General features: G+C 45.3%; 1 protein-coding gene across 1 annotated transcript in view; it reads left to right on the top strand.

The window, feature by feature from the left end:
* Window positions 1-12,907, top strand: part of TSPAN31 (tetraspanin 31) — a 28,005-nt gene extending 15,098 nt beyond the window's left edge. The window contains exons 3-6 of the mRNA XM_053372836.1: window positions 696-776; window positions 1,738-1,878; window positions 8,645-8,758; window positions 9,597-12,907. Coding sequence (XP_053228811.1) covers window positions 696-776; window positions 1,738-1,878; window positions 8,645-8,758; window positions 9,597-9,671 — 411 coding nt within the window. The 3' untranslated portion in view covers window positions 9,672-12,907. The remainder of the gene's footprint in view (window positions 1-695; window positions 777-1,737; window positions 1,879-8,644; window positions 8,759-9,596) is intronic.
* The last annotated feature ends 2,327 nt before the right edge of the window (window positions 12,908-15,234 follow it).

Raw genomic sequence — 15,234 nt, 5'->3', positions numbered from 1 at the left:
CATGGTATCTTGGGAACCAGCAGTAAACTTTTAAACCTGGAGTTAAGTTTACAACTTAAAGAAAAAATAAGGCATTTATTGCCTGTGTGTCCAAGATGTCTGCCAGAGGTGGAAAAAACCCTCTCTGAGAAAACTGCTTGGTATACCATGAAATGATAAGAGTCTAAAACACGGTGATCCAACTTTCCAGACCATGAGTACTGCATGAGTACACAGAATCCGCAGGTCTCTCTCTCTCTCTCACACACACACACACACACACACACACTGAATTAAGTTTCAATACCTTGAATAAAATGTTGTAATGTTATTTAATATACAAATGTTTTAATGTTATTTAATATACAATAATATATCAGTAAATATAATTAAATGCACAGTAAATTGATCTAATATATTTAATTATTAAACAAAAGTAATAGATGTGCTCTCATCAACAATGCATTACCGAAATAATATTTTTTTAAGGCTTTAAGGAGTTTTTTCTCGAATGTTACCAAGGGCCGCCAAAAAAAAGGCACCAGGGACTGCATGATGGACCACCCTGGTCTAAAAATACATGTGACTGAATACATTTCAAGTTGAAAACTGGAAGAAGTCGGAGGTGTTTTATCTGCGATTAGCTCTTCATTGGTGTTTCCTTTTAGAACCTCTCTACTGTCTCAAGCATTTCCTTAACGTCACTTTCTCATCAGTACATGATCATTTTAGGGCTAGTGTTTCTCTTCCAGTTTGGAGTCTCCTGTTCGTGTCTGGCACTCACAAGAAGTAAACAGGTAAGGGCACCTTCCTGCCTTGAAGTTCATTCAGGTTTGGAGGGAACTCGTGGAGTGTGTTTTTTAACCTGCAGCTCAGGTTGGGAGAGAAATATTGCTTGGGAGAAAAGGTAAATCTTCATTTGCACATCACTGCTTCCAGCTCAGTTGCATCCTGTTCCCTCCAGCGCATCCCATCCAGATCTTAAGCACATCAGCGTGTTTCTTTTATTAATTGGGGATGCCGGACAGAAGAGTAGTCTCAACCTCCTCTCCCTATAGCACCGCTACAGTTCTGAGCACACAAAAGTTGCAGGCTAGTAACAATGTGTAGTAGCCTGCTGGAGACTGGTGAAAGAGGGACAGGTTGCTCCTGCCTTCTCCCAGCAGCCTGTTGCAATCCCTTCCTCTGTTCTTCCTCCGGCAGCCTACAGTCATACCTTGGAAGTCGAATGGAATCCGTTCTGAGAGTCCATCTGACTTCTAAAATGTTCAAAAACCAAATGGCAGCTTCTGATTGGCTGCAGGAAGCTCCTGCAGCCTATCAGAAGCTGCGGAAGCACCATCAGACGTTCAGGTTCCAAAAGAACATTTCGCAAACTGGAACAATCACTTCCGGGTTTGCGGCATTTGGGAGCCTAAACATCTGAGTTCCAGGGCGTTTGGGATTCAAGGTACGACTGTATTTGGTTTCTGTTCTGGGAAAGGGGAGGGCCTCTTCCACAAGACTTCTCACTCACCCACATGCAATTCCTTCTTGGTCATGGATACCAGGCTACTACTTAAATAGCAAGGTTGCTTTAGTAATTGATTTTGGGGGTGCTTTTATTCTAATTTAACCATTTACCATGAATTAAACTTGCCACCACCGCAGCAAAAAAATTCCCTGTCCTTGTTCCTGCTATTCGTTATGAATTGAGAGGGGATTGTATTTCAAGTAACATGGAATGTCTGCCCTCGCTATTTTTTACTTTCCTCTCAGGAAAGTCTCCTGAATGGAGCCTGGGAGATGAGCAACGACACCAAGAAGTCGCTGGAAAACAGCTTTAACTGCTGCGGGCTATTCAACAACTCTCTCGAAGCTAGCAAGAAATTCAAGGCTGATGTTGAAATGTGCAAAGCGGTAAGTGTTCACTTCACCTTGAACCCTTTATGTCTCGGGTGACGGAGAAAGATCTCCATCCATCACTAAATTACTGGGGATAATGGATCTCAAATTAAGACGGCTTAGTCAAAGGTCTGCTGCTTGAAGGTGGCTGGGTGATTGTTACTATACACTGTGAAAAACAGGCTGTCAATGAATATACTTAAATAGTGAAAACATATTGCTGTGATTGCGGTTGTTTAATTAAAGTTGGAAGTCATGGGCAATCATACAACCAGATTTGTGACTTGACCTAGCAGACCAGACCAGATTGGGTTCTAAAAAACCATTGAGGTTTGTATGCACTGATAGTTGGCAATACCTAATGCCTACGCTGATGGAGCAATCTGCATAGTGCTGTGTAGGATTTCTCCCAATGTACGGAAGCAGTAGAGAACTGTGCTAAAACACAGGCCATTTTAAAATAAACGAAACAGCAGTATAAATCCCGACAGCTAAAAAAAATAAAATTATACAGTACATCTCTTTTTACTGGAGTCTCGTTTTTCCTCTTCTGCTGCTGTTGTCTTCAGAGGCCTACTTTCCCTTTAGAAACCTTTTCTGTTCTTTCTACTGTCTTCCATTCAGGGCACCTAACCAGTTCCTAAATTACCAGACCATCCCCAACTGTGTATTTCCTCCCATTGTCCTTTTGATCAGTATGGCTGGCCATTTAAGACTGAACAGGGATCAAATCCAGTTCTTTTGCCTCTTCTTCCCCAAAGTGGCCTATTAGTCCTCTTTTTAACACTAGCCATCCTTCTGTTCCTTTTGTCCAACATGCCTTGGGGTATTTGCCCTGCCCTGCCACTTTCTCTTTTCTGTTATTTTCCAATGGGCTTTGCCTAGGGATCCCCAGCTCTTTACAGAATATTTTTGGTAATATACTTAATGTCTCATACAGGATGAGCCAGACTTCTTCTGTCTGGGAGAGCCAGTGTGGTGTAGTGGTTAAGTGCGGTAGATTCGTAATCTGGTGAACTGGGTTCGCGTCTCCGCTCCTCCACATGCAGCTGCTGGGTGACCTTGGGCAAGTCACACTTCTCTGAAGTCTCTCAGCCCCACTCACCTCACAGAGTGTTTGTTGTGGGGGAGGAAGGGAAAAGGAGATTGTTAGCTGCTTTGAGACTCCTTCGGGTAGTGATAAAGCGGGATATCAAATCATCATCATCAACAACCTTTTTATTCGACCATCAGTCAGAAAAAAGTACATTTGTCAATACACAGTTAAAACATCCAGGAAGATTTTAGAACTTAGCCAACACTAAAATGGGCTAAACAGATAGCCCCATATCAATACAGTCAATTATAGTCTTGCGACGCTTAAAAGCTAAAAAAAGAAATTTGGCCACCAAGGAAGGTATAGCTCTAGTGACGTTATTCAGCAAGTGTAAAACCTGGTTTTCTCCGGGTAGGAAGCTAAATTGACATAGGAGTGGGTCTATAAAATTTTGTCTTAAGCTCTGCATAAGAAGGGCAAGTCAAGAGAATGTGTTTGGTGGACTCAACCACACCCATGGCACAATGACAGGTTCTCTGGGCGTATGGTACTCCCCTATACCTTCCCCACAATATCGCAGAGTCAAGGACATTTAATCTAGCCGCTGTAAGAAGTCTGCGGTATTCCACATAGTGGATTTCTGCAAGGTAGGGAGCTGGTATGGTCCGATAAATCTGGTCCCCTAGAAACATCCCTGGTTTTACCTGGGCTATATCCTCTTGTCTGGCAATGTCACTCAGTCTCCGGGAGATCACAGCTCTAGCTTGATTGTACGTCATAGACTCAAAGTAAAGGTGAGACAATCCGCAGGATTGAACCTCGTTAATGACCTCCCTTTCCCACGATGATTGGAAATCGTCCCTCAGTATCAAGGGGGCAATACCCACTGGTTTAAAACAAAGCTTGAGCCATAGCCAGAGCTTCGTCTTCAAGGCCACATACCGTAGAGCTTGCCAGCCGACCTCCAATCTCATAACCGTACCCGCTACCGAGGGGGGAATCCTAAGGATGGCTCTAAGGAATCGCGTTTGGATAGAATCCAGTTTCAAAAAATCCCTACGGGAGCCTAAAGAGATGCCCACCAAAAGAAGGGGGAGGACTTTCATTTGAAAGAGTCTCAAAGCTATCTTCACTGATTGAGCCTGATTCTTAGCATATAGAGATCTAATCTGGGTGGCTGCTTTAGATGTATTAGTTGTTATATAGTCTCTATGGGCCAGAAAAGACCTATTTGACCGTATTACTTGTCCCAGATATTTAAAGCAGTTAACCTGCTCTAGGGGGATCCCGTTCATTGACCATCGATGGAGTCTCGGTCGGGCAGAGAAGACTATGATCTTGGTCTTAGCATAGTTGGGTTGGAGCTCATGCTGATCACAGTATTCATGTAGAGCTTGCAACATTCTCCTCAGTCCAATAGGGGATCTGGCAAGAAGTGCGGCGTCATCCGCATACAGAAGAACATTCAGAGATCGGCCTGCTAATTTTGGGGGGTGGAATGCATCATTGGCCATGTGGGTCACCAGTGAGTTAATGTAAAAGCTAAACAATGCTGGGGCCAATAGACAACCCTGTCTTACCCCTCTAGTGGTGGTAACAGGGTTGGAGACTAGGCCTTTATTGTCTAGCCTGATTCTCAGAAAGGTGTTTGTATGGAGGCTGATAATCAGATGAAGGAGATGACGATCGATCTTTGTAGCAGCCAGTTTTGTCCATAGCTGCTTTCTAGAGATTCGATCAAATGCCTGCTTAAGGTCAATAAAAGCCACATGAAGAACCTTCGGGGCTTTGCCGGCATACTTTTCCGCCAGGTGATTCAAGGTTAATATTTGGTCTGTGGTAGATTTTCCAGGACGAAAACCCGCCTGTTCATCGGCAATGATATTGTCGTCCTCCATCCATTTCGATAGTTTGTTTAGCAGGTACCCCGAGTAAATCTTCCCAATGACATTTAGCAAGCTGATTGGCCTAAAGTTGCTTGGCTCTGTACGTGGGCCTTTCTTATGTATTAATACAATCAACGCAGAGCTCCAGCTTGAGGGAAATTTTGCTGTTTTGTTTATATGCGTGTAAAGTGCTGCTAAAAGTGGGATCCACCAATCTTTATTTGCTTTGATGGCATCAATGGATATAAGGTCATCACCGGGGGCCTTGCCTGCTTTAAATCGATCTATGAGGGTTTCAACTTCGGGGCATGTAACTGGGTCCCAGTCGGGCAGTGCTTCCGGCTCCACCGTATCTCCGCAGGCATCATGGGCTGCATACAGATCGGCGAAGTATCTTTCCTGAGATGTGGGGTTCTATTCTTGCAAGCGGCCTACCCAGGTATCTGGAAATTAACTCCCAAAAAGAGGCTGGATTTCTATTCTCTGCAGCTATCAAAAGGTTGTTCCAATTGTTTCTTTCTGCCTCGAGCTTCTTTTCCTTTAGTAGGGCTTTGTAACTTCTCCTGAGGGTGATAAGGCGGTTATTCGGCATGGGGTCATTTGATGCTCTGTATGCCAACTATTCATTATACAGGTGATTCTTGAAGTTTTTGCATTCCTCATCGAACCATTTTTTGTGGAAAAACTGTTTACCATGCTTTGTGGGGGACCGAGCTAGTGTTGGTTTTAGAAGTTCTACTAGATCGTCATATATTGGTAGAGGCTCATCCGCCTGCATAAGGGAAGCCCTTTTTATTTGGAGCTGATCAGACCAGAGAAGTTCGTTCAACTGCTGGGCCGAGTTGGAGGTCCATTTAAGGGCTGTAGGTCTTATCTCCAGATGGTCATTTGATAGGTGCACAAAGGAGTGCCTATCAAGTTCGTCAGCCAGAGTCAAGGAAATTTCTAGAGGGAAGTGATCACTCTCCAATCTTGTAGCCACCTTAAAGCTGGATATTTTGGGGGTAAGGTCGGGAGATATCCATACAAAATCAATAGTGGATGCACGTGAGCCTGACCAATAGGTGAATTCGGCAGGGTAGTCCGAGCTGACTGCCCCATTTAGCAGAAGGAAATTGAGGGCCAGCAAGGTTTGCCTGCATTTGAAACCTGCGTAAGTGGCTATGTTATCTTTGAATTTCCTTGGTAAAAGATCTGTAGTCATAAGAGGTGAAGAAGGGTACTTGTTAAATTTAGAGAATAAGATTTGGTCAGTATGTGACAGGCGTCCATTAAAATCTCCCGCCAACAGAAAAGTGTCTTCGGGGTATTTATCAAAAAGCGTTTCCAATGTCACTTGGATTTCCTGCCATCTCAGATCAACCAAATTTCTCTTATAAATTGGACATAAGTAGATATTGATCACTACTATCGTTTCCTCTGCTGTTTGCAACTTTATAATCAGCATGAGTGACGACTGGATGTCGATTATTTCGGCCTGAAGATTTATGGCTAAGGAAACAAAAGTAGCCAAGCCTCCTTGCGGTCTACCATGTGATAACGAGTTCTGCGTGGCATTCAGGTAGAAGCCCTTGTATCCTGTTAGATAGAAGTCCTCACAGGCCCATGACTCTTGGAATAGAAGGATGTGGCTGCCATTTATATAGGCAACAAATGATGGATCTGTCAGTTTGGATTTAATACCAGCCACATTCCATGATAGTAGTGTAAGAGGCCGCTTTGTGTTTCCCTCAAGTCATGATTTCTCTTGCGTGGTTAATCCTGGAGAATCCAAATGGGGGTGCACGCTGCGTGAAGGGGCAGTAGGGTGAAAAAAGGCAGTGATTTTTGATTGTTTGCATTTCAGGTTCAAGTTGTCACATGTCACAGGAGCAGCCAGTGGCTGGGGCGAATTTATAGGTCGCTGTAAGAGAGAATCTTGATACGAGGGGGTGTTACTAGCCGACAAGTCCATAGACTCGTCGTTTGCCGTATGCTCTGTAGTTGCAGGAGTCGTGCCTTGAGGATCGAGGCTTGTTGATGGGAAAGCACTATGTAAGACAGAAGAAAGACATCCTTTTCGGTTAGCTTCCAGTAGCTTGTTTAGCCTTGCCACTGCCTCAGTGTTTGTCCAAAGGGCTACTGGATTTCCCAGTGTCTCTTGCATCGTCATGGTATCAGCACAAGGAATGCAGCCATTTTGAGGATTGGAGATCGTTATTGCTGCAGGGGGTCCACATGGGCTTGTGTCTGCCAATCTTTAGGAGCATCTATAATGGCCAAGGCTGGACCCGTCAAAGCTCTACCCCTTAAGGCAGTCCCTTCTAGCCGGTGGGATGGTCGGCTAGTAAATCGTAGGGAGGGGTTCATAGGAAGGGTCCGTTGCTGCGAATTCCGGTCATAATCCTCAATCCTCCTTGTAGGCCGGCTAACCAAATTTGCTGAGTTTGGGATTTTCCCAATAATGCCCCTACAGTTGTTAAAGAAGCATCTTTGTGGGAAGATTCCATACCAGTTGAGGCGATTTTGAAGTTTGCTCAAAAGTGCAGGAAGCCTGGGAGAGTCGAACTTGAGCAACAAGCGCTTACATTTTGGAGTCTCTGGCAGCCATTCTAATGATAGGAGATCACCCTGGGCCAAGTAGGACCTGGTCAACATTCGCAATGAGATCACAGCACCTTTACAATTTCTCCAGGCATAGTAGGGGAAGCAGGAGTGAGCGATGTTCAAGCATATATTGTTAGGGGTGAGTTGGAGGTTTACTAGCTGCTGCCCCCTACTTAGGCTCTGTGCCTCATGATTATCAGGTCCCTGATGATTTAATGGCGGATTCAAAATCGAGGCAGGGGTTTTGGTGAAGGCATTTAGTTTTTCCTCTAACATATTGATGGAAGCTGATAGCACCTTTATTTCGTCAGCCAAGTGCAGGCAATATTTCTGCAAAGTCCTCAGCTCCACTGATTGTACTATATCACATAAAGATTTACGATGAGGGTCGGGGTGGGGAGAGAGGCCATCTGGGTTGGAGGTTATATCCAACAGCGATTTGTCTCCTGGCAAGGGAGTATTTGAAGTCATTGCGGGGTCATATGGACAGTCTACCTGCTTGGAGGTGTTTAAAAGGTTGTTTGGAGTCATTGCAGGATCATGTAGGCAATCTAACTGCTTGGAGGTAACAGGCGAAGGAGGCACAAGATTGCAGAAAAACTCCTCCAATGATGAGATAGAAGGCTCTAAGGTCTTAGGTGGTGAATCCAGCCCAGTAGGCTTTGAAACCTTAGACATAGGTTCTGAGGCATTAAAGGAAAGGTCTTCCACAGAAGAGGTACGACCACGTTTTAGGTTCGTCATGCTAAACCCCTTGAGCGGCTCGGTTATCTAAGAGTCCTTCAAAGGCCAAGCAAGAGCTGGTGGAAGGCCAGGGAAGTGCGGCCGGTGGCTGCCCAAGTTACAGCTAATCAGGTTGTTAGTAAAGCTCATTAAGGAGATTTATGGCGCTGACTTTGCAAGCTTCCACAGGGTGAGTTCCTGGCGTTATCATCAAAACATTATTGTGCCAACTTTCAGAGAAAAATAGGAGCGGAGTAACTTACAGCATGAACTGGAAAGGGGAGCTCCGGCAAGCGCATCTTACTTCGTCGCCATCTTGGCCCCTCCACCGGGATATCAAATCCAAACTCTTCTTCTTCTGTTTCACAATTGCCTAGATAGAACATGACATTTCAGGAGAAGACTGGCAAGCTGTATTTTCAGAGATGTTTGTCCATCGTTACTGATCTTTCCCCCCTACATAGTGTAGAAATTGTGAGTGTCTCCCTGTAAGTGATAACCAGAGTCACAGTGCTTGCTTTTTTTTTTTTTTTACCCTCCCACCCTGCAGCCATGCACAAAATCAAAAACCGGGTGCATCAGTTGCGGTGAGGTGATGATGGAACATGCGGGCGAGGCCTTGAAAATCCTTGGTGGAGTTGGACTCTTCTTCAGTTTCACAGAGGTAACTCTGTCTATTAGGCTGAATGGGGGAGGGACAGGAGAATATTCTTTGTACATCATTGGTAGCTTTGCCACCCCTGCAAAGCTAAAGGGCTCTTCCTGTACAGCTGAGAAGCAGAATCTCAACAGCTGCAGACTGTGCTGGTATGAATGGTAATGCTGTAAAAAATCGTACCAGTTTGAATTTCTGCCTGATAATTCAGATATTTAATAAAGGAAACTAGCTACACTGGGGAAAGAGGGCAGCCATTAGGCTAGATGGATGGTTGCTTCGGGACGCGGGTGGCGCTGTGGGTTAAACCACAGAGCCTAGGACTTGCCGATCAGAAGGTTGGCGGTTCGAATCACCACGACGGGGTGAGCTCCCGTTGCTCTGTCTCTGCTCCTGCCAACCTAGCAGTTCGAAAGCACGTCAAAGTGCAAGTAGATAAATAGGTACCACTCCAGCAGGAAGGTAAACGGCGTTTCCACGTGCTGCTCTGGTTTGCCAGAAGCGGCTTAGTCATGCTGGCCACATGACCCGGAAGCTGTACGCCGGCTCCCTCGGCCAATAAAGCGAGATGAGCGCCACAACCCAGAGTCGGCCACGACTGGACCTAATGGTCAGGAGTCCCTTTACCTTTATCTTTTTATGGTTGCTTCACCTTCTCTTGACATCCCATCAAGGAGATTCTGCATCTTCCCTATTTGGAGAATTCAGTTTGGATTGCAGCTCTGATGTGACCCACATCATCACGATAGTTAATACTCAATAAGTAAAATATTGAACAAGGTGATTTGGGGTGTGATTTTTCAAGTAAGTCCCATAACTAGATCCTTCCCCCCTTTTTCTCTTCCAGATCCTTGGAGTGTGGCTTGCCATGCGCTACAGAAACCAGAAAGACCCCAGAGCCAACCCCAGTGCCTTTTTATAGACCATCACATTCCTCCATCTTCTCTCCACCAATCTTCCCCAACCAACCATGTGTTTTCCTTTTAATTAGTTGCACGTCCCTTATTCAAGAGATCCCTTTTCCGTCACGCAAGAAGAAAAGCAATCCTTGAAGCAGCTGTGAGGGAGCTGGGGTTTTTGCCATTCTGCCAAACTGCTGATTGGATGAAATAGCAGAGCAAAGGTTCCATCCTTGACATGAAGCCTTTGGCAGGTGGCAAAGACGACTCTGCCTTTTTGGAAGAAAAATATGGAGTTATCCCTTTGCAGAGTCACTTACCTAATTGCAGCTCATAGCTACAATCACTTCTGTGTTTTTAAAACTTGTACTTTGGGTCATTGTCTTTAGTGGGGGGCTTTGCTTTTAAGGCACGGGTTGAGGGGAACCTGTGGCCCTCCCAGATGTTGCTGGACTCCATTTTCCATCACACTTGGTTTTGCTGTGGTCTCACTTGGGCTGAGGGCAGTAGATATGAGAGGCACACGCAGCGATTCGGTAAGGGAAGTTTTTAGATTTCAGCTGAACTACATGGGTGGGTCTTTTTATTATTATTATTAAGAAGTCGTGGGGGTTTTTTTTAATCCATAAGTTGACTTTTGCCTGACTTAATCATAAGTGCAGGTTCCCTCCTTCCGAAGGGAAAGCAGGGGCCTGTGTAAACCTTTCAGAGAACTGGATCACCCATAATGTAACTGAAGTTTGCATCTAGTGTGCACATTTTTAAGCTGGCTTGAAAGTGGTTTTTCTGATGACTTGTTCTAAAGGAACAGAGGACCAGAATCTCGTCGGTCTACAGAGTCTCAGATTCCTAGTCCCTTTGCAGTCGTCCTATCCCTTTGGTTCCTTGACTGGGGAAAATAGGCTTGAAGCTGCTCGCAGAATAGATAAGCTCTATTGCTCCTAGAATATTAAGCGCTGTTCAGGCTCTTCTCCCCTAAATCGATCCAGTAAGGATGTACAAGGGAACGCATAGCTAGCTCCAGGGGCATGTTTTGAACCCTAGCCCAGTTCATGTCCCTGCAGATACTTCCAGCCTTGGTCTACTATCGTTTAGTTATTGATGGGCAGCAAGGAGAAGCTGGAACCACAATTCCACTGAGCACCGAAATGCTGTAAATTTGTACTAAGCTCCTCCTGTGCTGGTGCTTTCAACTGGCAGCCTAAGGGAAAAAACTGCTAAGCTGTGGGTGCTTCTTCTATCAATTTCTCCCTGAAAACTCACCTTGGCTGTTTTAGAAGAGGTTACTTGGACTTCAGTAGGGTGTCACCAATTTCTTCTCCAAGAATAATGCATATTCGTTATTGGAGCTCTTAGCTGCCTACAACGGACTCCTTTTGAAACCCAACATTACACCTTCTTATCCCCTGTAACCTTGGTGAACACCCACATTGGACTCCTTCCAGAGTAGCAGCTGGGCGGCGACGATGGCAGAACAAAGGATCCGGCAACAGGACCGTTCAGCATCTTGACAGGCTCAACAAGGGTAGATGTGACCTACTGCCTTAAGGGGCTGGGGGGGGGGAGTTTAAACGGTGGAGACCATGACACCCAGAGCGGGACATTAGGGGGACATTACTGCTGCAGCAAGAATGTTCCCTTTCCCCACAAACCAAGCCTCTTAGGGCAGCGAGGACTCTCCCATAAAGGGGGAAGGTGGGTGTGCCTTCAGGTGAGAAGCAAAAGTGTTCCCTTAACCCTCAGCACAAATGGGCACACACCCGCTTTCCCTGGCACTTGGCAGAGTGGAGAAATGGAGACATTGGAAAGCTAGGTTAAGAGGGAGGTGGGTTGTGCAGAAAAACATGCATGGATAGCATTAAGCCTGGGCCAGCTCAGGGTCACGGTACCTGTGGCTCACCAACTGCTGTTGGAAGCCATCTCCACTCTGCCCCTGTCAGCAGTGTCAGGAGTGATAGGAGTTCTAGTTCAGTAGCCTTTCTCAACCTGTGGGTCCCCAGATGTTGTTGAACTACAACTCCCATCACCCCTAGCTAGCAAGGCCGGAGCTCAGGGATGATGGGAGTTGTAGTCCAACAACATCTGGGGACCCCCAGGTTAAGAACCGCTGATCTAGAGGGACAGACGTTCCTCAGCCCTGGCTCAGTGTGAATGAGCAAACAAGGAATTTCAGAGTGAAGACACTGGCTGCAGCGCTCCTCCGTCCTGTGGTGCTGGCCAACGCTAAACCATGGTTTGACAGTGCCGCCACCCAACCCATTCTCTCTGCCTCCCCCTCCCACAAACACACGTTAAACAAAACAAATCTTGGTTAAAAGCTTGTGGTTCGTGTACAATGAATGCTGAGCCGAACCATGGCATAGCCCTGGGGAGCATGCAACTGCCATCTTTTCTCCAGGACCCCCACTCATTCACACTAAGCCATGGTTAGACTTATCATGACACACACAAAAACCAGATTTTATACTACACCGCTGTGACTGCTCTAATGGGCACCATGCTATTTATTAATTTGGGGTGGGGGGAGAGACACCTTTTTGCAAACATGCACCAAAGTATGAGGCAGGTTGGATAAGGTGGCAGCTTCTGCAGAAACAGTTGAGCCAAGGTGTGTACTGATCAGGTGTAAAACTGCAGCAGGCAGTATGACCTTGTACAACTAGTTACTGGCTTGAGCTTGGCCTAGCAAGGGCTAACAATATTTAAAAGATAGAGATGGCACTGCTCTGTACTACCCTAGAGTGAGACTTACTCTATTACGCAAAGCTGTTGGCACCACTCTTTTGAGCTAAACTGCTGGGGTGGGAGACACAAGACAAAGCTGAACTGCAGCAGCAGGGGCTGATCAGAACAAGCTAAAATGCACTTTATTCAGGGTATAGAGCACATAAACGTTGCTATGACTCCTAGCCAGGTTAGTATTGTGAGGTCTGTCATCCTATTTCCTTTAGAGGAAAGACTAAACAATATGCCTGCTCAACCACAGGGCAGGCAGCTTTGCCGGCTGCTTCCAGGGCCCTGGGAGACTTCATTCAGCGCTGCCTAGTTGCTAGAGACTATCCTTGGCCTGAACTTTTGGCAGTGGGGGGAAGAAGAGTGGCACAGGCTTAATGTGTGAGGAAAAAAGACGCAATGCTCAGAAGTTCACATCACCAGATGGCTTTGTTAAAATCAATATACTTTTACCATCATGTACACACACCGACTGCTGCCGTTGTAAATTGGAGTTACTATTTGAATAAAGTACATTTCTCTCAAACCCAGGCCTTGTGAGTCTTGGGGAGGAGGGTCGTAGAGAGCACACTTAATAAAAAAAATATATGGTACTCAAGTGCAAAATCCCACCAGCCATCTTGCTTGTCATGCAATTTTATGTTGTGACCGCCCTGAGACGCAAATTTAATAAATAATAATTTGCATGATTTATGTTTCCCAAAGAGAAATGATGCTCAAGTCACACTTCCTTCATTCTCAAACTCTTAACAAGGACCCATCTTTACAGAGCAGGGATGGTGTTTCATCTACTAAAAGAATGTATGAAAAATGAAAATCTTCAAGCCATTCTCAAAATTTTTGCATATCAACATTCTTGCCAGCAGAGGGCAACATAATCCCCTTTGGATTTAAGCCAATTCAAGAGACCTATATCTCCCCCCCCCCCAATTTTTTTGTTGATTTTCCAAATTTATAAACAAACAAACAAAAATCCTAACTGTAATTATTCCACTATTATTAACATTGTTAGGCGACTTCCTCAAATCCCCCTGGCTGAGTTTCAGTGTATATCATTGTAACAGTTTTCCAAAACTAATTTCTCATAAAATTTACAGTCAACTAACTTCTCAAGAGGCCTATATCAAAGGAATAGAGGTGGAAGACAGCGAGCTCTTGCCATCTTTTAAGTGAGCATTGTCCGCTTCCTAGAATTGCTTTGCAAGATCAGATCAGGTCTCCCCACAGTCCAGCAAACCAGGCAGGCAAGAAGACAACGGGCCTTCCTTCGCAGTTTGTCCCTAGCATCTACTATACAGAGGTAATAAGATTTCTTATTAAAAGTTCTTCCAGTAACTAAGCTGTCAAGTGAAGACTTGTATGTGTGACGACTTGCTGCCTCTCCTCCAAGCAATGTGATTTAATGAAGGAAGTTGACTGATTTGCCTGCAAGGCAATTGCAGGCTGGAGAGGCTCTGTGAAGTTATCTTTCAAGAGGTGGCTGCTGCTTACCAGAAATGGAAACTGCTTCTGACAAGGTTTTCATTTGAGAGTAGTAGGCAGTTTATTTGAGATAAGATTGCCTCTTGCACCCAGGGCTGAAACATAAAGAAATACCCTCCAAATTTGGCAACAAGGAAGCCCAAGAGCATATTTGCATCTACAATTCTCCAGTTATATGTTCATAATTGAGATATTCCAAAGGGATTTGGGGGAGAGGTTTAAGATTTTCAATGGGCGAGCACTGGCTCGCTGGGCAGGGGAGTGCAGAAGGCGATTTCCCAGGAAGGCACTCTGGCAATCCTCAAAGGGACGGCCACACATCCTGGCAGGACTCAGACACTGGGCAAATTCTCACTCCTGTATTTGTTGTCATTTAGTCGTGTCCGACTCTTCGTGACCCCATGGACCAGAGCACGCCATTCACTCCTGTCTTCCACTGCCTCCCGCAGTTTGGTCAAACTCCTGCTGGTAGCTTTGAGAACACTATCCAACCATCTCGTCCTCTGTCGTCCCCTTCTCCTTGTGCCCTCCATCTTTCCCAACATCAGGGTCTTTTCCAGGAAGTCTTCTCTTCCCATGAGGTGGCCAAAGTATTGGAGCCTCAGCTTCACGATCTGTCCTTCCAGTCAGCACTCAGGGCTGATTTCCTTAAGAATGGAGAGGTTTGATCTTCTTGCAGTCCATGGGACTCTCAAGAGTCTCCTCCAGCACCCTAATTCAAAAGCATCCATTCTTCAGTGATCAGCCTTCTTTATGGTCCAGCTCTCACTTCCATACATCACTACTGGGAAAACCATAGCTTTGACTATACGGGCCTTTGTCGGCAAGGTGATATCTCTGCTTTTTAAGATGCTGTCTAGCTTTGTCGTTGCTTTTCTCCCAAGAAGCAGGCGTCTTTTAATTTTGTGGCTGCTCTCACCATCTGTTGTTATCATGGAGCCCAAGAAAGCACTCTTGTATACCCACAAACAAAGGCTTGCCAAATGTCCTATTACATTATAAAATAGTTACCTGCACTGTTACTGTATGGGACGGAGCAGCTGCACTCACAAGTGCCAAAAATCAGAGTTATTGGATTTTTGGAAGCCATTTCCCCTCCCTAAGAAGATGGCCATTCAAATCTGCTTTATACTGAATCATATAGCACTGAAACACTGAAGTATTGCTCTCCCAACCTCATTACCACATATGCTGCTCAAAACTCTTAAGATAGGAACTGAACCAGGCACCCTTCTGAATGCAAATTTTGGGCTCTTTCGCTGTGCCCAAAATACAACATTCTCTATTAAGGACAGGGTTGTGTTTTTGTTTTGTTTTTAATAAAGGTTAAAGGGAACTGTGATGTGCTACTTAAAATCAAGTGAGAGATTT

The sequence above is a fragment of the Podarcis raffonei genome, chromosome 2 (assembly GCF_027172205.1).
Source record: "Podarcis raffonei isolate rPodRaf1 chromosome 2, rPodRaf1.pri, whole genome shotgun sequence".
NCBI classification, from domain to species: Eukaryota; Metazoa; Chordata; class Lepidosauria; order Squamata; family Lacertidae; genus Podarcis; species Podarcis raffonei.
Note: the sequence above shows the minus strand (reverse complement) of the source record. Positions and strands in the feature narration are given on the sequence as shown.